The sequence below is a fragment of the Eulemur rufifrons genome, chromosome 15, assembly GCF_041146395.1.
Source record: "Eulemur rufifrons isolate Redbay chromosome 15, OSU_ERuf_1, whole genome shotgun sequence".
Taxonomy (NCBI): domain Eukaryota; kingdom Metazoa; phylum Chordata; class Mammalia; order Primates; family Lemuridae; genus Eulemur; species Eulemur rufifrons.
In genome coordinates this window covers 68,836,290-68,863,728 of record NC_090997.1, presented here as the reverse complement: position 1 = coordinate 68,863,728, position 27,439 = coordinate 68,836,290, and the positions used below count along the sequence as shown (strand labels likewise).

Here is a 27,439-nt window from a genome sequence, read left to right as displayed (position 1 = left end):
AATCTTTAAATATTGAAGAAATTAATTAGAAAAAGGTGTTTCATTGAAAAAAAAAAAAAGAATGAGGTTCCATTTCTGAAATGTATTGGTTAAAATAAATTCTTCAGCATATTAAATACAATATAACATGACAAGGAGCTTTTAATCCAAGCATCCAAGATCTGTTCATGTAATACCACCACTTTACCTCAAAAAATGAGGAATCACTTTTAATAAGTTAATATTTATTATTTTAAAAAGAACTTTGCAAACTAAGAATAGAAGAAACATTCCTAACCTGATTAAGTCTATCTACCTCTACTGGGTTGCATAATGTCCTCCCAAAATTCACATGTACCTGAAACCTATAAAGGTACCTTATTTGGAAATAGAGTCTTTACATATGTAATATAGTCAAGATACAGTCATTCTGGGTTAAAGTGGGCCCTCAATCCACAATGACTGGCATACTTAGAAGAAGAAGGAAACTTAGACACAGAGAAACACACTGGGGAGAAGGCCATGTAGAGACAGAGGCAAAGATTGGAGTAATGTATCTGCAAGACAAGGAAGGCCAAGAATTGCTGACAACCACCCAAAGCTGGAAGAGGCCAGGAAGGATCCTCTCCTAGAGCCTTGGGATGGAGCATAGCTTTGCCAACACCTTGACTTCAAATTTCTAGACTCCAGAAACTGAGAGAGAATAAATTTCTGTTGTTTTAAGTCACCTAGTTTATGGTAGTCTTTTACGACAGTCCTGGAAAACTAATAGACTACCCAACCATTTAAGCCAATACAGTAATCCTCCTTTATCTATGGTTTCGCTTTGTATGGTTTTAGTTACCTGCAACTAACCACAGTCTGAAAATACTAAATGAAAAATTCCAGAAATAAACAATTTATAAGTTTTAAATTACATGCCATTCTGAGTAGTGTGATGAAATCTCAGGTCATCCCACTCCATCCTGCCCAGGACGTGAATCATCCCTTTGTCCAGCATATCCACACTGTAGATGGTACCTGACTGTTAGTCACCTAGCAGCTGTCTGGGTTATGGGATCTACTGTCACAGTATTCCAGTTCTTGTGTTCAAGTAACCCTCAACGTACTTAATAATGACCTCAAAGTTCAAGAGTAATGATGTGGGCATAAAGTTATAATTGTTCTATTTTATTATTGCTGTTGCTAATCTCTCACTGTGCCTAATTTATCAATTTAACTTTATCATTGATATGTATGTGTAGGGAAAATCATGGTATTATATAGGGTTGGGTACTGTCTGCACTTTCAGGCATCCATTGGGAGTCTTGAAACATATTCCCTGTGGATGAGGGGGATTACTATATTAGACTTCATGGTGAAACTTTAAAAGTACTCCCATTAAAGTCAGGGACAAAATCCATTATACAGTTTCTTATAAACATTGTTCTCAAGGTCAGAGCCAATGATTACAAGGAGATACAGAAATGGAAAAAAATAGAAATACCTTTTTTTGATGATATTTACAATTATGTAAATAATGTATGAACAGAACTAATAAGAAAGTTCATCAGGATTGATGGATACAAGATCAGCATAGAAAATTCAATTTCATTTCCATACATTGGTGATAACCCATCAGAAACTATCACTGAAAAATATTTATTTCCCAAGTAACAAAAACTATAAGGTACCTAGAAATAATAATAATTAAATGATTTGAGGTAATAGTTCCCTGCCAATTATCTTTAACAAATTTTGTTGTAAATCTTCATTATCATGGTGATAAATAATGATTAAGCTAGTATTTGTAGATGGTGGTATAATAAGAAATGTGAAAATAAAACCCATTTAGTCTCTGTTCTTTTTATCACCATGCCTAAATATTATTGTGCTTCAGACTGGAAATTTGAAATCAGTAAGAGTAGACCCAACTACAAAGGTTTGAAACAGAAAAAAAAAATTTCTTTGATGAGTTGATTTTTATTCCTGAATAAGCAAAATGTTCAAATATATCAGTTCCCAATTTCCGAGAAAACATGAGTTTATAAGCCAAGAGAGAAAAGCAGCTGAGAAAAGTTAAAGGAGAATGGTACCAGTGCATGTGAGGCCAGAGGTAGTTGTCTTAGGGGATTTGAGGTGGCATCATTCACAGCACGATTTTGAGTGAACATCCTTCTTTAACTGTAACTACATAGGTAAGGAATTATATTGTAGATGTATAATGAGTGTGATTAACTTTGCAAGACCACTCATGCATTCATGTATGAGGGGGTGGTGTGGGATGAGGAGCTGGAAAAGCACTAGGGAGTCATCACAAAATTTTATCCAAGCATGTACATTTGAACCATGTGGTCATTATTGCGCTCAAGAGTGAAAAGTCTGTAACAGATTTAATTCTTGGAACCATAAAAGGCTAACTTTGTCATGCAAGATTATTGCTAAGAACTTTGGAAGTTGAAATTAATCATTGAGGCCTGAGGCTGCTCCACCATAAAATGATTAGGCAATTGCATACAATCTAACATATACAAGAGAGTCTTGACAGCTGTTAAACGAGACTACAAACATGACCTTTTCAGCTAAAGAATGTGAGAGACATGGCCATTGCAAATGGACATATGCCCCTTTACTGTCTGGGGGACAGTTTGCTTAAACTATACTTCATAAATGTGCATACATTTCAGATTTGCTGTTTCTAGAACAAATAAAAGCTGTGTATTATTGAAAATATAAGAGGCTTTGAACAGTTCTTATCTGTAGGAGCAGTTAGTCCAACCTGCTTTCTTCTGAATGTATTTCTCAGACTAATGTGTAGAACAATGGGACAAGCAACTCAGCCCACTCAGCCACACCCAGATAAACACTGTCACATACACACAGTGTCGACCCCACCCCTACAAGCCAGAAGTAAACTGTGATGCTAGTTGAAAGCTATTGCGAATCACTATTAGCAGCACAGAGTAATTAAATGTCACCTGCCTTCCCATGGTTAGTGACATTTTAAGTGGCTAAGGATATGACAAGGCCAGAAAATTCGAATCAGACCATGCAAAAAATCAGAAAGGCCTCTATGAGGGAGTGACAACTATGCTGACACCTAAAAAACGAGGAGGTAGTGAACATGTGAGGCCAGAGCAAATGCAAAGACCCTGAAATGACAGCAATCTTGCCCTGTTTGAGAAACTCAAAGGAGACCAATGTGACTGGAACATGCGGAAAAGGATGAGTGGTCAGAGTTGAGCTTGGAGAGATAAGCAGGGCCAGGGCAGATGGGGTCCTATAGCTCTTGGTTAAGAGTTTCAATTTTATTTTAAGCACAGAGTGGTTAGAACCACTGAAATGTTTTCCCACGATAGAGAGACTATCTGATTTATGTTTTTCTAGAAGATCACAACCAGACCATGTTTTGATGTTATCGTCAGCCGTGATTGTAAGAACCCAGGCCAAATTAAGACTTTTGGCATCCTCAAGTGCTGAAAATGTTATGGTCTTCCTCAACCCATATGTAAATATATATTTAGAAAATAAGAGCAAGAACAATCAACAAATTTTCTCATGTTCCCATGAGATTTTGTTTTTAAGTTCTCAGTGTCAGAATAATTTCAAAATGCTCCCTCATGTTTTTGGTGCCCCTTCTGTTGCTGGTGTCCTAAATGCATGCTTAGTGACTGGTAGGGAACAGGCCCTCACCTGGGCCACCTACTTGATAAAGTTGCCTGAAGCATTAGAGACCACAGTGAGCTGAGACTGCCATAAACTGTCACTTTAGAACTTTCCTAACAGACTAGTAGAGGATTGGAAAACAAATTAGTTAAGGTCCCTCTGGGCTCTTTCTCTGGGAGCAGGTCATTTCCTGTGTGGGAACAGCATCCCAGCCAGACTGGGAGCTCCTGGGACAGCTCTGCAGTTCTATCTTTGCATCCCTTGCTTTAGTCCAGCACGAAGCACACAGCTTTCAATTAAAAAAAAAAAAGAAAAAAGAAAGAAAGAAAGAAAGGAAAAAAGAAAAAAAAAATTACCCATAGTCTCCACTCAGTCTACATAATCACTTTATTTAAAATCTATTCCTACTCATAACAGCATATCATAAAAAGGCAACAAATTAGCTGTAGGAAATGGCAATGTAAACCATGCCAATCGAAAACAAGGCTTAAAGGAACAACACTGACAAAAGTACATTCACACAAATTACATGAACTTTTGGGTTGAAAAATAACCTAGAATGGAATGGGTAAAATGAAACTACCATGAATTGATAATAAGCTCTGTGAGAGGCAAAGATTTTTGTTTGGTTACCTGCTATAACCTCAGAGCCTAGAACAGTATCTAGCACATAGCAAGCACTCAATAAATATTTGTTTAATGAATAAATGTGCTATTCTGGTTAAAAAAAAGAAACAAAATACAATTAGCTTTTTCTTTTATTAGTTGATTTGAGTTTTTTAAAACTTGTTCTAATTCTAGAACTAAAGAAAAGATCTGTTGTGCAGCTGTAAACAATTTATTTTATGTAGACCATTGCCAAATAGTGATATTTTAATCCCATCAGGGATAAAAAATAGGATGCAAATTGCTCCTTCTTTCATAAAGAGAAATCTCTCTCATTGGTTGAGAACCCTTATTCTCTTGCTTTAAAATTCTGCAATATTAGAGAAGCTCAAATTAGAAAATCCTGTGTATATGCATGACATTTGGTTCTCTCCAGGGAAATGAACTTATTTAGCTAGATTAATATTCCTTGGTTATTTCTCAGAGATGGTCTTCTCTAGCTTTATGGATATTTCCTCTCAATGATGTGAAGACAAATAAAATACTAAAAGAAAAAAAACACGTTTCAGTAATTGGAGAGAATTTTCAAGTAGCATAATGCTGCAGCAATCAGATATTATCTATGGCAACATACCTTCTCAGGCAGGAATTCGTTCAGTTCAGTTCCATACCTATGTATTTGGAGACTGCTATGTGCAAGGCAACATGACAGACACAGGAGATACAAAGTTGAAAGGGGCATAGATTGTCCTGAAGTATTTCAGTCTTTTCTTAAAGTAGCTTAGATAGACTCTATTTTTAAAGACTTGCATTCATCTATTCATTTATTTAACAAATACTTACTAAATATCCACTATGTGATAATTTTTCCAGCTCTTTAGTGTGGGAATGAAATAATAAATCCTGAAAATCAGGGAGCTCACCATTCCCCACAGGAGATATCATGAATTAAAAGGCCCTTGGATTTTGAGACTAGTTAAATAAAGAAACCATATCTTTTTAAGTGTTATTACTGTGCCAGGTACATTTAGAGGGGCATCCCTAACTGTCCTTTCTAAATAGCCTCCCACCCTGCCCCTGCTTACTTTTGTTTTTCATCTTGCTTTATTTTTCTTGATCCACTAATCCCCACCTGACATCATCACTGCTCTCTTCCCAGCTCTGAGAGGTAGCTGGCACATAGTAGGTTTTGGTAGTCTTTGCATGAATGAACTTAAAAGATATTAATAGGAATTGTGGTTTTACAAATGAGACCAAGACTTGTAACTTGAATGATTTGTTCATGATTATGTAACTTTTAAGTCACAAATCTGGGATTTACACCTACATGTGAAGGCAAAGCCCTTGTTCTTTTCACAAGCGCTCCTCTAAATGCGTAAGTCTTTACAGAGCTATTAATGTGCCTTCTTTTGTTAAACACTGTTGAGTGAAAGACACTTGGCTGGCTGGGAGTTACACAGAAGTTCTTGCCTTCAAGAGCCTGACAGTCTCCAGTTAGGAAGAAAAATATCTGGAAATCAAATGACAAGTGTAAAGCTGTGTCTAGTCGGGGAGGGAATCTCACAGGCAGTATAACAGGAGAGGGTGAGCACTTTCACTTGGCTGGGCGGCCTGTAGTCTACGGAAACGAACAAGTAAATTGGGTTTTTGTACAACCCTTCCCTCCGACTATGGAGTATAAGTCTCTGCTCCCATTTAATGCCAGAGAAGAGTAGATTCTCTCCCCCGCCCCGCTGCTTTCAGCAGAGGAGAGATGGTGGAAAGCGACAGAAGAAAGGCACATTTTGAAGTGAGTCTGGAGAGTTCGTGGGCTTACTAAGAAATGTAAAGGTAGAGAAAAACAATTTCAGGAACTGAGGTTGTTCTGCCTCGAAAAAGTATGGAGGTGGGAGTGGGGTGAGAGCTAACTTCAAAAAAATCTCGTACTGGAGAAATCAGAAGTTTGTCGAGTGCCCTTACACTTGCTTGGTAAATATTTGACGTTTCCTGCAGTTGAGAGACTGTTGTCTCTTCCTGGAGAAGAGGGTTTAGTTTTATTCTCCCGGGCCAGAAACGGTGGCATCTAAAGCTGAAAGCCCGACGGAAACACATTTCTACTCAATACCAGATACACATTTAAAAGGAGAGCTGAGCGCGCCGTCTCAGGAGGCGGTGAGCCTGCGCGTTCCGGAGTTTCCAAACAGACTGGCCGCTCCCGGGGGAAGCAGCCTCTAGGGCCTTGACATCCTCGCTGCTCCATCCCCCGGTCACCGGCTGTGGGCGGGGACCCGGAGCTGAGAGTGGTCGCGCCAGGACTCCAGCTGCCGCAGAGCTCCCCCGGCCGGGGCGTGGTGGGCTGGGGGCGGGGAGGAGGCGCAGAGAACGCTCTCCGGTTTGGGCTGCGGGTGCCGGTGCCGGTGCTGGTGCGACGCGGGGAAAGCGCGCAGCATGCTCACGGCCGTGGGGAGCCTCCTGCGCCGCGGCCGGGAACGCTTCGTCCGCTGCCCCCCTTTTCCGCCCTGGGGTCTTACCTGCTACTCCAGCGGCGAAGCCCCCAGGGGCTCTGGACCCCAAGGGCCAGGTGAGCCGGAGTTCGGGAGGGAATGGCCCGGAGAAAAGTGGCTACAGAAGGGCGGACGAGGGGACCGGGCCAGGAGTCTAGGCTTGAGCGCGCTGATCCACCGTGCCGTGGGTCTGTTCTCCGGCCCCTCTCTGTTGCTTTCTCAGCAGGGAAGGTTCACAAGGTGCTCGTCCAGCACAGGCCTTCGCAATTCGACAAGAAAATCCTGCTGTGGACCGGGCGTTTCAAATCGATGGAGGAGATCCCGCCTCAGGTCCCGTAAGTGTGCCGGATGCGGCGCGGGAGAGTCGGGCCAAGCCACGAGGGGTGCGGGGTTCTCTCCCCTCTGAGCCGCGCAGCCCGCAGCGAAGGCGGCCGCGGTGCCACCCCGTTCGCAGTAACACTCGCCACGAGAGAAATTTACCTGCACCCCACTAGGGCGGCTAAGCGTCAAGTTCTTTGACTAGACAGGGGGCCCCTACGCTTTACAGGGAGATTGCAGCAGAGTGAAAATCCAGAAGTTCTGTGGGCACTTCCACCATCGCCCAGATACGGGTCTCCCGCAAGCTCCGAGCAGGCGGGCGGGGTAGTGGGGCCCTCAGGCCGGACAGAAGGCGCGGTCCTTGCGCGCACCTGGTGTTTGCAGGACCGCTAGAAGGGGAGAGGGACTCTCGCCCGGGGCCGGCCCGCTACTGTACCCAAGGAAGGGGTCCTTAGGTCGTGGCTCGTGGGGCCGCTGGAGGGTCTGGGGGAAGCCGCGCCCACGCGGCCTCCCTTCTGTGGATACAGACGCCTGGAGGATGAGGTTCTGTGGCCTTCTAGGCACCGACTTTACTCGGGTTGGGACGCGCAGGCGTGTCAGCCTGTTTGACCTCCTCGACGCTAAACCCAAGACAGAGGGACGCTGAATGGTAAATGACAAAACTCAAGCTAACAACTTCACGTGTAGGGTAACGTAACCTGTAAAATAGATAGATGGATAGATAGTAAATGTAAGCTGTAAAAAACCATCTTTCTGCAGCTTCAGTTCATGCCTCTCGCAGCACTTTTACAAGGGAATGAGTAAAAAGAGAGGGACAGAAACTAAGAATAAAATAAATCTACTTTTTAAACTGATTTTTTCAAAGGAAGACTAAAACCATAATAGCAAAGAAGGATTTCAGAGATTCTGTATATTATATTGCACAATGTAATGGATGCCTATTAGAACGAGTAAGGGAAACTCCGGCCTGTATCTTGTTTTTCACATACTGCCTGCGGTTTTATCCTTTTAGTTTGCCATTTACCGAAAGCATCTCAAGAAAATGGCGGGGGAGGGGGCGGAAAGTAGTGGGAAATGTACAATCAGTAATGAATTCTGAAATATTTTCATTGCTTTCTTGGATCAAGTTACTTAATGAAGAATGGTCATGAAATCTGAAATAGCATAGCATTTGAAATCTGTTTTCAGCATTTGTGCAACTACAGACATATTTTCTAATATTACAAAACAAATTTTGTTTTCCTTGAGATCCATAGACTCCAAACAACAGACTTACCCCAAAGCAGAAATTAGCCTTAGAAAAGACGTTATCATCACAAGCTCTGGTTATCAAATTTTAATGGAGAATTGAATACTTTAAATGCCAAATGAAGAAGTAAAAAGAACATAAACAAAACAAAAAAATAAAACACACACGCTCAATTTGTTTGAATTTTGATTTCTAGTGCCATAACAGAGTAATCAAGAATGTAAAGAACCAGGATTATTGTAATTTAATGTTTGTGGAGAGAACCTATGCCCAGTGCCCAGTATTGTGGATTAACATCGCTGTGTATGTGGAGAGACCCATTTTACAGAAACAATTTAATTTCCCCAGGGACACAGTCAAAATAAGTATTATAAACAGGAGCATTTAACTATAAACAAGATGCCTATAAAAAGCGTTGTAGTTTTGGGTTGGAAACATGTATTTGAATAGTTTTTATTTTCTACAATCTTTTTTTTTAAGTATTGCTATTTAGGAGGGATATTCCTATTGAGCTAAGTGTTAGACTTATGATACAAACAGCTTGCACTTTTTATGCTCTTAATGGACATATACTAAACAAGTGACCTATAATTTTTGTGTCATACACTAATTATATTTAATAATAACTGTACTTTTTCTTGTTTTTTCAGTGCTAAACTAATTTGGTATAACAGATCAAAGCCAAATGGATGGGTAAAAAGGATCAGAGCTTTTAGGTTCCATCTGGAACAAAAGTTAGCAACAAATATAATCTAATAATGTCTCCATATATCCAGTGTCACTGATTGAACCTGTTTGCAACTAACATGTTAAAACTTACATTATTCTGCCTAAAATCTAAGGAAAACAGTCTATATTGGTTTTCTGTGGTCTTCCAACTAGTGGAAAAGATAAAAAGTTTTTCATTTTTAAGAGAAATTGCAAGTTGTCTTTCTGGAATTTTTTAAAAATGTAACTATGCTCTACTTAAATTTAACATTAGATAGGAAAGAATGCCGATGAATATATTCTGAAGAGTCAAGTGCTTTAGTTATGCATATTTACAAACTACCACTTCACATTATTGCAAATTGTTAAAGTTCATTTTGATATAAAGGCCCCTCAGGCATGATTCCCTTTGTAACAATACTTTGTAGTAGTATTGTTAAAATCTTAGAAAACTTGCATATAACTTTATTTTTTTTTTTTTGAGACAGAGTCTCACTCTGTTGCCCAGGCTAGAGTGAGTGCCGTGGCGTCAGCCTAGCTCACAGCAACCTCAAACTCCTGAGCTCAAGCGATCCTCCTGTCTCAGCCTCCCGAGTAGCTGGGACTACAGGCATGCGCCACCATGCCCGGCTAATTTTTTCTATATATATTTTTAGCTGTCCATATAATTTCTTTCTATTTTTAGTAGAGGTGGGGTCTCGCTCTTGCTCAGGCTGGTCTCGAACTCCTGAGCTCAAACGATCCGCCCACCTCGGCCTCCCAGAGTGCTAGGATTACAGGCGTGAGCCACCGCGCCTGGCCTGCATATAACTTTATTAGCAAATAAGATTACCTAGTACTTAAAGTACGATTATTTAGTACTGAAGTACTATTTCAGAATAATACCAAGAAAATGAAGGTATCTTTTGTCTTTTTCTTTGACAAATTATTGTAATTTTGATCACTTCTTTTGAAAACTTCCTGAAAAGCCATGAAGGAAACACCCTTTCTCTAACAATCATTTTCACAAAGTGTATAATTAGTCTCTTTTCACAATAGTCTGGCAAGGAGCAAAAACAGATTGGGAAGCCAGTGAAAAAAAAAGTGATGAGGCCGGGCGCGGTGGCTCACGCCTGTAATCCTAGCACTCTGGGAGGCCAAGGCGGGTGGATCGCTCAAGGTCAGGAGTTCGAGACCAGCCTGAGCAAGAGCGAGACCCCGTCTCTACTAAAAATAGAAAGAAATTATATGGACAACTAAAATATATATATAGAAAAAATTAGCCGGGCATGGTGGCGCGTGCCTGTAGTCCCAGCGACTCGGGAGGCTGAGGCAGTAGGATGGCTTGAGCCCAGGAGTTTGAGGTTGCTGTGAGCTAGGCTGAGGCCATGGCACTCACTCTAGCCCGGGCAACAAAGTGAGACTCTGTCTCAAAAAAAAAAAAAAAGTGATGAAAGTGAGTTTTTAAAAATAATAAGTCTATTAAAAATGGAAAACAAAGCCTATGTAACACAGAGGCTGAATGAATACAAGTCATAGAAATATATATGCTTTAATTCCTACTTTTAGTCTAACTAATGAATAAAAATAATGGAGAGTCAGGTCATAATCTCTAGTATTTATATTTTAAGGAATTAGAAACTAAATATACTACATTATGGTTTTATAGTGGCTAACATTAGTTTAATATCTGAATAAATAATTTGAAATTGGTAAGATAATGGGCTAGCATTTGGAAATCTTTCATACTTGTAGTTTGCATTCAGGGAAATTTTTGAAATATCTACATAGCAAATCATCTGTTGATGTAAGAAAACCATACTGCTTTAATATAATTAACAAAATACACATCTTGGTTTAGCCCAGAAATGATAGATGCTGCAAGAAACAAAGCTCGAGTAAAAGCTTGTTACATAATGATTGGACTCACAATTATCGCCTGTTTTGCAGTGATAGCATCAGCCAAAAGGGTGAGTACCTCCTTAAAATAAAGATGGACTTGTGAATTTTCAGAAATGTTATGGGCTTTGTTCTCAATTCAGGGATTATTGCTGTTCTTTAGTGTAAGAACAAAATTTTCTCTTTGAGACCCAAAGCCACTCACATATATCTATCATACTAGAAACAAATTTGTTCATGGAAATTTGAGTCAGCAAATTAATTCTATGGCTAGAAAGGACAAAAACTTGTTTCCACTTATAAAGAAAAACAAAAACAAGACAATTCACAGCCTGGTTAAAATATGTACAAGAAGGAGAATTTTGTTGTATGAGAGTTATCCAGGCTAGATTTTTCCTTTTTTTTTTAATGTTTTTTTTTTTATTTCAGCATATTACGGGGGATACTAATGCTTAGGTTACATATATTGCCTTTGTCGCATGCGAGTCAGAGCTTCAAATGTGTCCATCCCCCAGGTGGTGCACACCACACCCATTAGGTGTGTATATACTGATCCCCTCCCTGCCCATCTGCCTGACACACAATGAATGTTATTACTATATGTGCACTTAAGTGGTGATCAGTTAATACCAATTTGATGGTGAGTACATGTGGTGTTTGTTTTTCCATTCTTGTGACTACCATTTGATCCAGCAATCCCATTACTGGGCATCTACCCAAAAAAACAAAAGACATTCTATAAAAAAGACATCTGCACTAGAATGTTTATAGCAGCACAATTCTCAATTGCAAAGACGTGGAAACAACCCAAGTGCCCATCAATACATGAGTGGATTAATAAAATGTGGTGTGTGTATACCATGGAGTTCTATTCAGCCACAAAAAAACAATGGTGAGATGGTACGTCTTGTATTATCCTGGATAGAGCTGGAACCCATTTTACTAAGTATCACAAGAATAGATTGTTCCTTAAACCATGAACTCAATTAGCTATTGCACAGAATTATGAAATAGTTAGAAATGCAAAGTTGGAAGTGATTGTCAAAGCCATCTAGTTTATCTGTATCCTATATATGAGCCTTTTCCTTGCTATCCCAAATGTATGGTTTCTGTTTAATACCTCTAGAAAGAAATTTAGGGCTGAATACTCTCTATAATTTCATTTTCTGCCTCCCAAAATACTTCCATCTGCTGGTCACTTTTTACCACAAAGAGCAGCCCCACAAATACTGGGAGATAACTAACACATATCTTCTCTTCTTTGGTCTGCTCAGTTTCTAACAACTTCTATCTTGGAGCTCTCCTCTGGACACACTCCAGTTTACCAGTCTTTCTCTTCACTGTGGCACCTGCAACTGAACCTATCAGAGCTAGATTATAACTTCCTTAGTTATGAACACTGCATTTCAAGGTGCATACGTATAACAGAATAGTTTGCTTTACTCCACACATCCTCACTTTCTGGGCATATTTAGACAATTACCATTTTGCCTAATTCTATGATTCTGTTCTTTACTCCTCAGGTACTCATGTGTATCTGAGCCCACTAACTTCACACAGAGACTAGAACCTATAAGCTGATTAATATTATATAAATGTCCATTCATTCCTATCTGCTTGGAAAAGAACCTATGCTTTGAAATTGTTCTTGTCAAATGGAAAAATTTGTAAATGTTTACTTGGCTGAATACTCAAACATGTAAATAAATTTGATCATCTCTTGTTTTTAACCTACCCCACATAAATGATAGCCTGCCAAATTGATGATTCTCTAGTTTCTAGGAATGTTTTAATGGTTAATATATTGCCTCTTCTGCAATTAAAAATACAAACATTAATTAGATAACTTGTTTACTTAGAATAGCCCTCTAATGATTTATTTACAATAGTACTTTAAAATAATGTTTTTCAAACTGGTAATTACATATCCCCAAATGAAGCAAGAAGACCAATTACACTCAATATATCTATTTTATCAGCAAATTGGCATGTTAGAGATCTCCAATATTATTATTTTATTTTCAACACACATGATTTGAATTGCAGAAAAGTGTTTTTTTCCTTGTAGTTGAAAATCCTATGTTTCAAATACAATTCTATTATGAGTCAGTAGCCAGAATTTTTCTGTGTGAAGCTGACACAAATAACTTTAACTAAAACAGCAACTGAGAATTGAGTTCTGTTACGGTACCAGTGATTTTACTATTTCCTCTTCTTGAAAAGTGTGATAGCAGACACACTGGTTTTCAATCATTAATATTCTAAATATTTTTTAGTATCTGCAACATGCCAGGCACTATGGATGTTATTAGAATACCGTGGCAAAAAAAAAAAAAAAAAAAAAGATAAAACAGGTATTTTCTAGTGGGGAAAATGTAGAGTAATCAAGTAAACAAATAAACTAAAAAGATGATTAGGAATTCTTAGTGCAATGAAGGAAATGAACAGTATGATAAAATACTAAGACCTGGGAGAGGCCATTTTAGATGGGGTGGTAAGAGAATCCCTCTCTGAGGAGGATGAGAATAAGCTAGCCACGGCAAGACCAGGGGGAGGAAGGAAGCATATGCAAAGCCTAGAGATGAGAAAGGGTTTCCTGTATTAAAAAAGAGCTAGTCTAGATGGAGTGTAATGAGCATAGAAAAGATGGTTTGCAACAGTGAGAGTCTAGAAGTATCAGGACCTGATTGGTCACTGCAAATAGTTTAGATTTTATAGTAAACACATTGGAGAATGGAGAGTTTTAATCAAGATAGTAACAAGATTTTAAAATTTTCATTCTCCTGCTTATTCAACAACCAGTGGGGGTGGGGGGAAAGACTCTACTTAAAATGGCAACAACAATAAAAGATAAAGTCCTTAAGAATAAATTTTAAAATTGTGCAATATATATGAAAGCAACTTTTAAGCACTACTAGTGGCCACAAGAGAAGACTTGACTGAAAAAATTTCATGATCTTGTATAAGACTCAACATCTTAAAGAGGGCAGTCTTCTCTAAATCTATAAAGTTGACATGACAGTAATAAAATAGCAACAGGATTTGTTTTGGAAGTAGACAAACTGAGTCTAAAATTCATATCGAAAAAGATAAATAAGAAAATACTAGAAATATGTAGTACTAAAGGAGGACTAGCTCTAAAAGATATAAAAACAAAACAATTACAATAATTAAAACTGCATTACTGGCATATCAGTAGATATTCAGCTTAATAGAATTGCATTCAAATCACACCATTACATGATGATTCAATATATGAAATAGTGGCTTTATAGATGAGTGGAGAAACATAAGTTAGTCAAGAAATGATACTGAGACATACCCCTCAAAAAACAAAAACAAAACTTCTCTTAGCTTAGCAGCTGTGCCATTGCTCTTGGCAAACCTTTCCAGTAGATGTATCTATACACACTGTCTCAAAGTTCCTCCTCCCATTCACTGTTTGATCAGGCTTTTGCCCCAACATGTCCACCAAACTGCTCTTATCAAGGCCACTAATGATATTCATGATTCTCACCTTCATTGACCTCTCAGCATTTGACACATCTGATCTCTCCCTCCCTTTTTTTAAAAACTTACAATAAATTGTATTTTGTTTGCAAATGACACAAAAACACTTTCCCTAAATTTCACAAATATGTGTAATATAAAACCTTTTTTGTCTTCACAAAAAAAGATTAATATAAGAATATTTTCATATAACAACAACATAATTGATATACTTTATTATTGTCAAAAACTTTGCAATTTTATGTTTGGTTATAATCTCATGACAACGGAAAAATATGCCACGTATTGATATGCAGATCTAATAAAAGAAATACATCATTAGCTGTGATTACTAAATCATGATTCTAATTTTTAATTTTATCCGCCAGTTATACAAAAGCTTTTGTTCAAGTTTGTCCAGTAATTCTTGATGTCCCTGATGTTCAACAGGTATTTATTCTTGCAAAATGATTAGGAGTTTTATATTCTGTACAAAATGTATTCAAAACCCACATAAACCGTTAAGAGACTTTGTTTTAAGCTTACAAAATTTTTCGTATAAGTATTTGAAGATACTATGTCATTTTCTGGCAAAAAAAGGAACCATTCTCAGACATCCATTTAACAGTGCTGAAAATGAATACAGGCATATCTGGGAGCAATTGCAGATTCAGTTCCAAATCTGAACTGAGTGATGCTGCCATATATGGAGATGTGTAAGGCTGGGGAAAGACTGGTAGGCCTGAGGGACAAACCATAGTAAGTAAGTTCTCTATTTTGAATATATTAAGTGTGAGATGCATATTAGACATTCACCAATATCTATTAAATTTTGATTTATTTTACTAAGGACTGTGTATGCTTTTCAGTCTGTGAGGATCTATAGCTTTCCTCACTTCTGAAAAAGTCTAAGCTGTCATAACTTCACATATGGCCTCTTCACCCATTCTATCCTTTCTTCCTATTACAAATGTATGTTAGAACTTATAGTTCTATTCGCCGTGTCTCTTAGCCTCCCTTTTCTACTTTTTGTATCTTTATCTCTGTGCTGAATTTAGATTATTTCCTCAGATCTATTTTCTAGCTAGAGTTTTCACCTCTTAATTATGGTGCTGAATATCTGTTCTTTTCACAGGCAGTTTTTCTCCCAGATAAATGCCTAGTTTCCTTGCCAGTCGCTTGGGCTGGGGAGAGGAGTTTTAGTCATTTCATAGGAGTACCTTTTCCTGATTCCTTCTGCTTTCAACCCTATGCCCAAGATCCAAGTCCTGGACTCACCATTCTGTGCAGGTATTAAACTCCCAGCCCATAGCTGTGCAGGCCAATGTTTTTCCCAAATGCCCCCTGACCAAAATCATGTCCTTCCATCCTGGCTTCAGTCTCTTCTGTTCCCCACCAATTCATGCCTTGAGTTTCTTCCATGTCTGATACTTGAGGATTTCTTTCTTGATTTGGGGCATATTTTTTGTTATATTTTATCCAACAAACATGTCTGTATGTGCCAAAAGAGGATAGGGGCAGATTTCTGACATCAGCTGTCCTGCTGCCTGGAAGTCTAACAAGTAATTTTTTTTCCATGCCAAAGGGCCATTTTTCTTGGATACTATTTGTGACAGATGTTTGACGTTACTTTTCTCCTCTCTTTTTTACAGAGTCTCCTCTGTGTATGTTTAGCTAAAATACAAATTTTTCCAGAGAGTCACAATGCTTTGCTTTGTTTTCTTTGCAGGCTGTACAACGACATGAATCCTTAACAAGTTGGAACTTGGCAAAAAAAGCTAAGTGGCGTGAAGAAGCTGCCTTAGCTGCACAGGCTAAGGCTAAATGATAGTCTAAGTGGCAAAGTGTTCTCCTGAATACCATCCCTGTCATCAAAAACAATAGAAGATAGGAAAAAATAGAACATTTAACAAAATAATCGCCATGATTTTATTCTGGTAACAAGAAGCACAAGATCTTTTTTATTTTTATTTTTTTAGCAAACTTTTATTGAAGTATATCATACATTCAAAAAAGTGCACAAAAGTGTATACAGCTTAATAGATTTTTTACATAGTGAACACACCTGTGTAACCGCTGCCAAGGTCAAGATGTAAAACAACAGCACTTCAGAACTTCCTTCCTGCCCTTTCTCAATCATTAATCCCCAGAGGTAACCATTGTTCTGAGTTTTATAACCATAGATTAGTTTTTCCTGTTTTTGAGCTTTATATAAATGGAATTTATGCAGTATGCACGTGTGTGTGTGTGTGTGTGTGTGTGTGTATTCTTTACTTAACATAGTTATAAGGTTCATCCACAAATTGTGTGTAGCATTAGTTCATTCATTTTTATTGATGATTAGTATTCTGTTTTATGAATATGCCACAATTTATTTGAATATTTGGTTCATTTTGGCCACTGCAAATCATGCTAAGACATGCACTTCGGGCATGTCATTAAAATGAGATTGAACTAAATCATTAAGGGTTCCTTAAAATCAAAACTAATTTTTAAACAAAGTTCCACTGTATTTGGTAACCAGATAGTCCCTCTGGTTATTCTTTTCATAGTTTACAACTAGGTGAAATAGCTTTGAAAAGTCTTACAAACCAAGGACTATTAATTCCAAAATCTATTCCCCAAATGATAAAGTACTAAAACAGTAATTGTAAAAGCAATTTTCAAAATGACAAAAACATTAGAGAAAGAAAAATGGTCTTCAAACTTCAGTCCTAAAAAAACTTTTTTAAGTTATATATCTCATACTCACGTCTTTAATTTAGAATCTGTTAGTTTTTAAACAATAAATGTAGGCAGTTGAAAAGATATAATTTCTGGTATATTGTATATTGCATGTACTCTAAGTATATTTTTCATCATAACCTTGAAGCTATGGGGGATGTCTACCTTATAATTTTAAGGACAAAGCCTGTCCTTATTATCAAACTAACGAACCAAATTGAACTTATACAGTCATGTATCACTTAATGATGGGGATACCTTCTGAAAAATGCATCATTAGGTGAGTTTATCATTGTGTAAACATCCTATAAGGTACTTACACAAACCTAAATAGTATATTTTTATTTATGTATGTATTTTTTCATATGGAAAACCCAATGTCCCAGCACCATTACTAAATATGAGTCATTTCCCTGCTGGATTTGGAGGGCCAATGTCAAATGCTATATATGAGCTTTCTATTACCATATATGCCCCATTATAATCTTGTGGGACCACTGTCATATATGTGGTTCATCGCTGACCGAAACATTGTTATATGGTGCATGACTGTACTTTCTGTTAAGAAAAGGCTTACTTTGATTTGAAAATGAAAATGTTAGTACACATTCTTGTGACAATAATCTTACTTTTGAATTCTAATATAGGTAGAGAAGGCATGAAGCATTTTTGTGAGTCTATTCCCCAGATGAACCAAGGCACTGGCTGCTTTATTTTTTATTTTTTTAAATTGATGCACAATAGAGGAACATAGTTTCAGGGTACATGTAATAATTTAATACATTCATATAACTTGTAAAGATCAAATCAGTGTACTTGGGATATTCATCACCTAAATATTTATCTTTTCTTTATGCTAGAGACATTTGAATTATTCTCTTCTAACTATTTTTGAAATACATACTCGATGATTGTAAACTATAGTCACTCTACTGATCTATCTAATACCAGGTCTTATTTCTTCTATCAAACCGTATATTTCTGCCCATGACAAGAAGTTGTGCCCATCAACTTACCTTCATCCCTCCCTCCCTTCGTTCGTTCCTTCCTTCCCTCCTTCCCTTTTTCTTTCTTTCTTCCTTCTTTCCTTTCTTTCTTCCCCTTTCTCTCTCTCTTTCAAAATGTACAGTGAAAGTTACAAGAGCAGAAGTTTGTTATGAATGATATTGAAATTTGATTTTGGACATCAGCAATATGGTGAAATAGGAGGTTACTTGCTCATATCCATTCCTCCACCAACAATTTTGCAGCTATCCATGGACATAAGTGCCTTTGTGGGAGCCTTGGGATTCACGTAGAAGTCTGTAAAACTCCAGTGGAGCCCAAGACTTAGGAGGTTCGTTTTGAGAGAGCAGACTCATACCCAGGTGGTAGACCTGCCAACTATGGTTGTGGCTCTGGATCTGGAAATGGCTCCATTTCCCAAAGGGCTCAGCTACAGCCCCATTTGGCCTTGATCCTGTTATCAAAAACACCCAACAAAGGGTCCAGGAGGAACCACATACACTAGTACCTCAGCAGATAGGCTCGCTGATATCAGTTCCAGAAGTAGGTCCCCAAATTACCCTACAACTCGGCTCCAGCTCCCCTCAGCTGTGGTTTCAGATTAGTCCATTTGCACAATGATACCGAAGGAACTCATCCATTTGTGCCACTGACAGGCTCGTGGGATTGTCCCACAGCAGAGCTTGAAGAGACCCTGCCCAGTCCCTCTCTGCCAGTAATTCCTCTTGCACAGAGAACTGCTGGAAGACTCACTTGTCTCTGTTATTATGACAGGTTTGCTGGCTTCCATCGCATAGCAGACCTTGAAGGGGCCATATTTGGCTCCAGCCCCTCTCTATGAAGGTGGGATTGCTCCTGGGCCTGACAAAAAAGACATTAACTTGCCAAAATTAGGCTGTAAATACTGAAACAGGAGTTTGCCCCTTCATATGCACAGACACCAATATAAGGTTACATGGGTAGCAAAGAATCAGGCAAACATAATGCCACCAAAGGAAACTAATAAAGCCCCAATGACCAACCTCAAAGAAATAGAAATGTATAAGAACTTCTTAAATGAGATGCAAGAAAATACAGATAGACAACTAAATGAAATTAGGAAAACAATGCATGAACAAAATGAGAAGTTCAATAAAGAAAATAGAAACCATCAAAAAGAACCAAACAAATCCTTGAACTGAAAAACTGAATAGAAAGCTTCAATAGCAGACTTGACCATGCAGAAGAATTAGCAAACTTAAAGGCAAATCATTTCAAATTAGCCAATAAGAAGAAGAAAAAATACAAGAGATTGAAAAAGAGTGAAGAAAGGATAAGGGACCTATGAGACATCATAAAATGTACAAATACACTAATTATGGGTGAAAAAGAAAGGGGCAAAAAGGGTTTTTTTTTTTAAAGAAATACCATCTGAAAACTTCTCAAACGTTGAGAGGGATATGGACATTCAGATTCAGGAAGCTCAAAGAACTGCTAATATGATCAATTAAAAAAAGATTATGAGATACATCATAATCAAACTGTCAAAAATCAAAGACAGAGAATCTTGAAGGCAGCAAGAGAGAATTAACTTATCACATATAAAGGGGCCTTTATAAGACAATTAGCAGACTTTTCAACAGAAATATTTCAAGACAGGAAGGAATGGAATGGCATTCAACATGCTGAATGAAAATATTGCCAAAAAAGAATACTACACCTGGCAAAGCTGTCCTTTAGAAATGAAGTTGAGATACAGACATCCTAAGACAAACAAAAGTTGAGAGAGTTCATCACTATGAGACTGGCCAAACAAGAAATGCTAAAGGGAATTATTCAAGTTGAAAAGAAAGGATGCCAAGTAACAACAAGAAAACATGAAAGTATAAAACTCATTGTTAAATATATAGTCAAATTAAGAATACTTAATACTGTAACAGTGGTATGTAAATCACTTTCAACTCTAATATGGAAGAAAACAAATGTATTAAAGACAAATTATTATAGCTATAATAATTTCTTAATGAATACACAATATATTAATAAATAGATGTAAAGTGTGACAGTAATAGTATAAAACGTGGTGGGGAGAAGCAAAAGCATGGAATCTTTATATGTAATTAAACTTAAGTTGCTATCAGCTTACATTAGAATATTGTAACTATAAGATGTTTTATGTAAGCCTCTTGGTAACCACAAAGAAAAAACTCTAGTGGATACATGAAAGATTTAAACAAAAGAAAACAAAGCATATCACTACAAAAATTCAATACATCACAAAGGAAGACAGCAAGATTGGAAGAAAGGAACAGAGGAACTACAAAATATTCAGTGAACAATTTAAAAATGGCAATAGTAAGTCTTCACCTATCAATAATTACTTTAAATGTAAATGGATTAAATTTCTAATCAAAACACAAAGAGTAGATGAATGGACCCCCCTGCCCCCCCCCCAAAAAATTTCCAACAATGTGCTGCCTATAAGAGACTCACTTTAGCCTTAAGGAGACACATAGAAGGTGCAGAGTTGGAAAAAGATATTATGGTAACTATAAGAGAACAAGGTTAGTTATAACAAAATAGAACTCAAGTCAAAAATTGTAAAAAAGAGACATAAAAGGTCATTATAAAAACTATACATGTTGGCGTGGGTGTGGAGAGATAGGTACACTCATACACTGCTGGTGGGACTGTAAACTAGTGCAGCCCCTGTGGAAAGCATGTGGAGATACCTTAAACAGATTCAAGTAGACCTACCATTCGATCCAGCAATCCCATTATTGGGCATCTACCCAGAAGAACAAAAGTTATTCTATAAAAAAGACACCTGCACCCAAATGTTTATAGCAGCACAATTCACAATCGCAAAGATGTGGAAACAACCCAAATGCCCATCGATTCATGAATGGATTAGCAAAATGTGGTATATGTATACCATGGAATATTATTCAGCTATTAGAAATAATGGCGATATGGCATCTCTTTGGTTCTCCTGGAGAGAGCTGGAACCCATTCTATTAAGTGAAGTATCCCAAGAATGGAAAAATAAGCACCACATGTACTCACCAGCAAACTGGTTTCCCTGAGTGCACATTTGGGAATAACACCAATTGGGTATCGGACAGAGGTTGGGGCTGGGTGGAAGGGATGGGTGTATACCTACTTGATGAGTGCGATGCGCACTGTCTGGGGAATGGACACGCTTGAAGTTCTGACTGGAGGGGATGGGGTGGGGGGAGGGGATGGGTACACACCTACATGATGAGTGTGATGTGCACTGTCTAGGGAATGGACACAATTAAAGCTCACACTCGGAGGGATGGGGAGGCATGGGCAATGTATATAGCCTGATCTTTTGTACCCCCATAATGAGCTGAAAAACAAACAAACAAACAAAGGTCATTATATAGTGATAAAGGGGTAAATTCATCAGGAGGATGTGACCTAAATGTGTAAAACAAATATTAATAAATCTGAAGGGAGAGATACGATTGGAATAGTAGTAGGGAAATTAAGTACTCCATATTCAACAATGGACCTATCATCCAGATAGAAAATCAATAAGGAAACATTGAATTTGAACTAATCTTTAGACCAAATAGACCTAACAATCATATACAGAACATTCCATCCAATGGCAGCAGAATACCCATTTTTCTCAAGTGCACATGAAACATTCTCCAGGATAGAGCATATATTAGCCCACAAAACAAGTTTTAATAAATTTAAGAAAACTGAAATCACATCACATCAAATATATTTTCTGACCATAATGAAATGAAACCATAAGTCAATAACTGGAGGAATTTTGGAAAAATAACAAATATTTGGAAATTGAACAATATTCTTCGAAACAATGGGTCAAATAAGAAATTACAAGGTTAATTTTAAAGTATCTTGAGACAGATGAAAATGGAAACACAATATACCAAGTCATGGGATACAACAAGAGTAGTTCTAGGAAGGAAGTTTATAGCAATAAAAATCCACATCAAAAAAGAAAGATCTCAAATAAACAACCTAATGTTACACCTCAAAGAACTAGAAAAAAAAAAAAAAAAAAAAAAAAAAAACAAAGCCCATAACAGCAGAAGGGAAAAAATAATAAAGAGTAAAGCAGATATAAATGAAATAGAGACTAGAAAGATGGTAGAAAAGATCAACAAAACTAAGAAATTGAAATCATTAGCCAGATAAGCTAAGGAAAAAAGAGAGAAGATTCAATAAATAAAATCAGAACTTAAAGAAGAGACATTACAATTGACACCACAGAAATACAAAGGTTCATAAGAGGGTACTATGAACAATTATATGTCAACAAATTGGACATCCTAGAAGAAATGAATAAATTCCTAGAAACACATAACCTACCAGGACTGAATCATGAAGAAACAGAAAATCTGAATAGACCAATAACAAGCAGATTGAATCAGTAATAAAAAATCTCCCATCAAAAACCAAACAATCAACCAACTAGAACCAGATAGTTTCACAGCTGAATTCTACCAAACATTTAAAGAAGAACTAATACCAATCATTTTCAAACTCATCCAAAGAATTGAAGAGGAAGTACTCCCCAACCCATATTATGGAGCCAGCATTACCCTGATACCAAAGCTAAACAAAGAAACTATAAGAAAATTACAGGCTAATATTTCTGATGAACATATATTAATATGAAAAAATCTTCAACAAAATATAAGCATATCAAATTCAACAGCACATTAAAACAATCATTTACTATGATCAAGTGGGATTTATCACTGGGATCCAAGGATGGTTCAACATATGAAAATCAACAAATGTGATATACCATATTAACAGAATCAAGGACAAAAACAATATGATCATCTCAATAGGTGCAGAAAAAGCATTTAACAAAATTCAACATCTGATTTTCATGATTTAAAAAAACCTTTGGGCCGGGCGCGGTGGCTCATGCCTGTAATCCTAGCACTCTGGGAGGCCGAGGCGGGTGGATCGCTCAAGTTCAGGAGTTCGAGACCAGCCTGAGCAAGAGCGAGACCCCGTCTCTACTAAAAATAGAAAAAAATTATATGGACAACTAAAAAAAAAAAAAAAATATATATATATAGAAAAAATTAGCCGGGCATAGTGGCGCATGCCTGTAGTCCCAGCTACTCGGGAGGCTGAGGCAGGAGGATCGCTTGAGCCCAGAAGTTTGAGGTTGCTGTGAGCTAGGCTGACGCCACGGCACTCACTCTAGCCTGGGCAACAAAGTGAGACTCTGTCTCAAAAAAAAAAAAACAAAAAACCTTTGAACAAAGAAGGCATAGAAGGAACAAAAAACAATAAAGGCCATTTATGACAAGCTCACAGCTAATATCATATTCAATGGTGAAAAGTTGAAAGCTTTTCCTTTAAGATCAGGAACAAGACAAGGATGCCCACTCTCACTCCTTCTATTCAACATGGTACTGGAAGTGCTAGCCAGAGCAATTAAGCAGAGAAAGAAATGAAAGTCATCCAAATAGGAAAGAAGGAATTTAAATTGTCTTTGTTTGCTGAGGACATGATCTTAATATAGAAAACCTCTAAAAAACTGTCAGAACTGATAAAGGAATTCAGTAAAGTGGCAGGCTACAAAGTCAACATACAAAAATCAGTAGCATTTCTAGACTTTAACAACAAACTATATTCAAAAAAGAAATTAGGAAAACAATCCCATTGACAACAGAACTAAAAAAAAAAAAAAATCCTTAAAGATGAATTTAACCAAGGAGGTAAAGATCTGTATGCTAAAAACTATAAAACACTGATAAAAAATTGAAGATGACACAAATATATGGGAAGAATCCTGCGCTCATGGATTGGAAAAATACTGTTAAAATGTTCATACTACCCAAAGGAATCTACAGAATCGGTGCACACTCTATCAAAATTCCAATGACTTTTCTTTACAGAAGTAGAAAAAACAATACTAAAATTTGCATGGAAACACAAAAGACTCCAAATTGCCAAAGCAATTTTGATCAAAAAGAAAAAAGCTGAGGAATCACACTAGCTGATTTCAAAATATATTACAAAGCTACAGTAATCAAAATACCATGTTAGTATAAAAAGACACATTGGCCAATGGAACAGAATATAGAGAGCCCAGAAATAAACCCACTATCTCTGATCAATTGATTTTTGACAAAGGTGCCAAGAACACACAAAGGAGAAAAGACAGTCTCTTCCTAAATGGTGCTGGGAAAACTGGGTATCTACATGCAAAAGCATAGAAGGAAAAGCACCATGACATTCCTGAGCCAGGGGTGGGGAACCTGTGGCCTCGGGGCTACATGTGGGCTTCTGGATCCTGGATCCTTTTCACTGAATCCTAATTTTACAAAACAAATCCTCTGTGCAATGATTTTTTTGAATATGGTAATAAATATTCTAGGCCGGGCGCGGTGGCTCACACCTGTAATCCTAGCACTCTGGGAGGCCGAGGCGGGTGGATCGCTCAAGGTCAGGAGTTCGAGACCAGCCTGAGCAAGAGCGAGATCCCGTCTCTACTAAAAATAGAAAGAAATTATCTGGCCAACTAAAAATATATAGAGAAAAAATTAGCCGGGCATGCTGGTGCATGCCTGTAGTCCCAGCTACTCAGGAGGCTGAGGCAGTAGGATCGCTTAAGCCCAGGAGTTTGAGGTTGCTGTGAGCTAGGATGACGCCACGGCACTCACTCTAGCCTGGGCAACAAAGTGAGACTCTGTCTCAAAAAAAAAAAAAAAAAAAATTCTTTGCTCTAGTATGTACTTTGCTATTAATATGGCCACTCCAACTTACTTTTGATTTGTGTTAACATGTTGTATCTTTTTTCCATCCTTTTACTTTTAATCAATTTGCTTCTTTATAAAATGGTTTCTTATAGACAAGATATGGGCCTTTTTTATTCTGACAATCTCTGTACTTTAACTGGCATGTTTAAATCATTAACAATTATTGTGATTATTGATGTAACTGAGTTTAGATCTACCATCTTGCTATGACTGTTTTTTTTAATATATTTTTTTCTCTTTTTCTGCCTAATTTAGATTACGTAAGTATTTTTTATGATTCCATTCTCTCTCCATTGTTGGTTTTATAAAGTAGATGGAATTTTTTTTTTTTCATCTTATTGTTATGAGGGATACAGAATTGCAGGTTACATACGTTGCCCATGTACCGCCTTTCCCCCCAAGTCAGAGCTCCAGGCGTGTCCGTTCCCCAGGTAGTGCGCGTTTCACCCATCACGTAGGTATATGTCCCTCCCCTCCCACCCCCCCTTCCCGAGTCAGCACCTTCAAGCGTTACCATTCCCCAAACGGTGTGCAATGCACTCATTGTGTAGGCATACCCCCATCCCCTCCCCCACCCCCCACCTCAGTCTGATATCCGATTGGTGTCATTCCCAGATGTGTATTTAGGTGACGTTCAGGGAAACCAATTTTCTGGTGAGTACATGTGATGCTTGTTTTTCCATTCTTGGGATACTTCACTTAATATAATGGGTTCCAACTCTCTCCAGGAGAACCACAGAGATGTCGTATCTTCATTATTCCTTATAGCTGAGTAATATTCCATGGTATACATATACCACAGCTTACTAATCCAATCATGTATTGATGGGCATTTGGGTTGTTTCCACATCTTTGCTATTGTGAATTGTGCTGCTAGTAGATGGAATTTTAACCAATAATGGCATCTGTTTTTGCTCCCTGTTAGGAAGACACAATCATAAATGAGAAGAAATGAAACAGACACATTTATGTAAATGCAACTGTAAAATAGTATTTTATTATTTTTAATATAGTGCTGTAACATTTCATAATATTGCATACTGCTCAAATGTTGGTTTACTTAGGTAAGAATATCTTCCCCGTGTCTTACCCCTCAAGTCAGAATTTAAAGACACACTATCCTTTTTAGAGCCCTATTATATTGGCTCCTAAAATGTCACATTTCATAAAACAGTAATGCTATAAATGAAAATGAATAAAGGTTAAGAACAATCTGATTTCAGTTTCACAATTAAGTAGCCAGTGGATTGCTGAATTTAGAACAATAAAAATTCACTAAGACTTTTTTATATTTACTTTTTCCATAATGCTCCTTCTTTGAAGAAGAAAAATATAAAGACAAAGGCAATAAATACTTTATTTTAGTCCTTTATCCAATAAATCTACCTTTAACTGCAAATAGGTTTTACAGTTACCAAATGATGTTATTTCTGTGCCAGAAGATTTTATTACTTTTTTGCATTGTTGTTGCTTTCTTGTTCTGGTGCTACCAGTAAGTGAACAAATGACAATAAAATTTAAGGACACTAAAAATTAAAACAATCTTTCAAAATAAAATTTATAGTAAAAAGACCAGGCCAATGAGTCAAGTACTTATAAACAAGTAAGCAAAATTGCATAGATTAACTTGTAGAAATTCAAATTCAAATAAAATAAAACACCAAATTTAAATATATGAAAAGGACTCTTTCAAGTATTTTCTTGGTATTTGCATTAATGCTGCCCACCTTGCCCTTTATGCTGCATTTAAGTATTATTATTTTTTTGGCACAGTTTCTCTTAGATTTAAATATAACGAATCTTAGAAAAGCAAGTTAAAAAAAGATTTTTTTTTTCATAAGAGCCAGTGAAGAATGAAAACATATTTTGGAGCATTTTAAATGGTACATTTGAAAAGAGTAATCATATTTTTAAAAACAATTGTAGTAACAAAATATTTGTTAGCCTTTATCCAATAAATATATTACCAGGCTTAGAGCTGGTCCCAACTTCTAGATAGTACCGTTTGCATTCAAATATAATCACATTAATTACCCAAGAAACAGATCCAAGAAATTAAATATAACTTGGTATTTAAATGCTTATAAAGTATGGTCATATTCTGTACTTAGAGATATAATGTTGGTTTTACTGGCAAAAATTTAAAAATCTCCCTTCATAGGTCATTCTATGTGTGTACCCACACATATATATTTTCTTCTGTAAGACCTATAATTGTATGAAAAATTTGGCTTAGAGATTTATTATAGTGAGTATAGGGTCCTCAAAATAAAAGCAGGCACAGCTGGTTAGTTCATGAATTATGCTGCATTATCAATTTCAATTGATTAGAAAGAGTAGAATACCCTGTCACCTGATACTTAGAACTGTCTACACCACAAAAAAGTGTTTATCTGATAAATTTGCCATCAATTTGGTAATCTTTAACTACCCTGTTTTTTGAATATATAATGAAAAAGAAAAACTTTTTATACTCAACTATATAACTCCAACTACTTAAAAAGGGCACAGATACAATCCTCTACTTAACAATATAAAAAAGGGTTGGCAGATGCACTCAGCATTATGGACACCACTTAAACCTGTAT

The 27,439-nt window shown here is 37.2% G+C and overlaps 1 protein-coding gene across 1 annotated transcript; it reads left to right on the top strand.

Moving 5' to 3' along the window:
* Positions 1-5,900: 5,900 nt before the first annotated feature.
* FAM162B (family with sequence similarity 162 member B) lies at positions 5,901-16,587 on the top strand. The gene is made up of 5 exons (XM_069489084.1): positions 5,901-5,941; positions 6,531-6,790; positions 6,940-7,048; positions 10,829-10,937; positions 16,085-16,587. The coding sequence occupies exons 1-5, from the start codon at positions 5,901-5,903 to the stop codon at positions 16,181-16,183; spliced, it is 618 nt and encodes a 205-aa protein (XP_069345185.1). The 3' UTR covers positions 16,184-16,587.
* Positions 16,588-27,439: the final 10,852 nt, after the last annotated feature.

Coding starts and splice junctions, on each gene's coding strand:
- FAM162B (XM_069489084.1), top strand. CDS start 5,901: ATGGAGTATAAGTCTCTGCTCCCATTTAATGCCAGAGAAGA. Junction 5,942..6,530: donor CCATTTAATGCCAGAGAAGA/GTAGATTCTCTC, acceptor CCAGGACTCCAG/CTGCCGCAGAGCTCCCCCGG. Junction 10,938..16,084: donor TGATAGCATCAGCCAAAAGG/GTGAGTACCTCC, acceptor TTTTCTTTGCAG/GCTGTACAACGACATGAATC.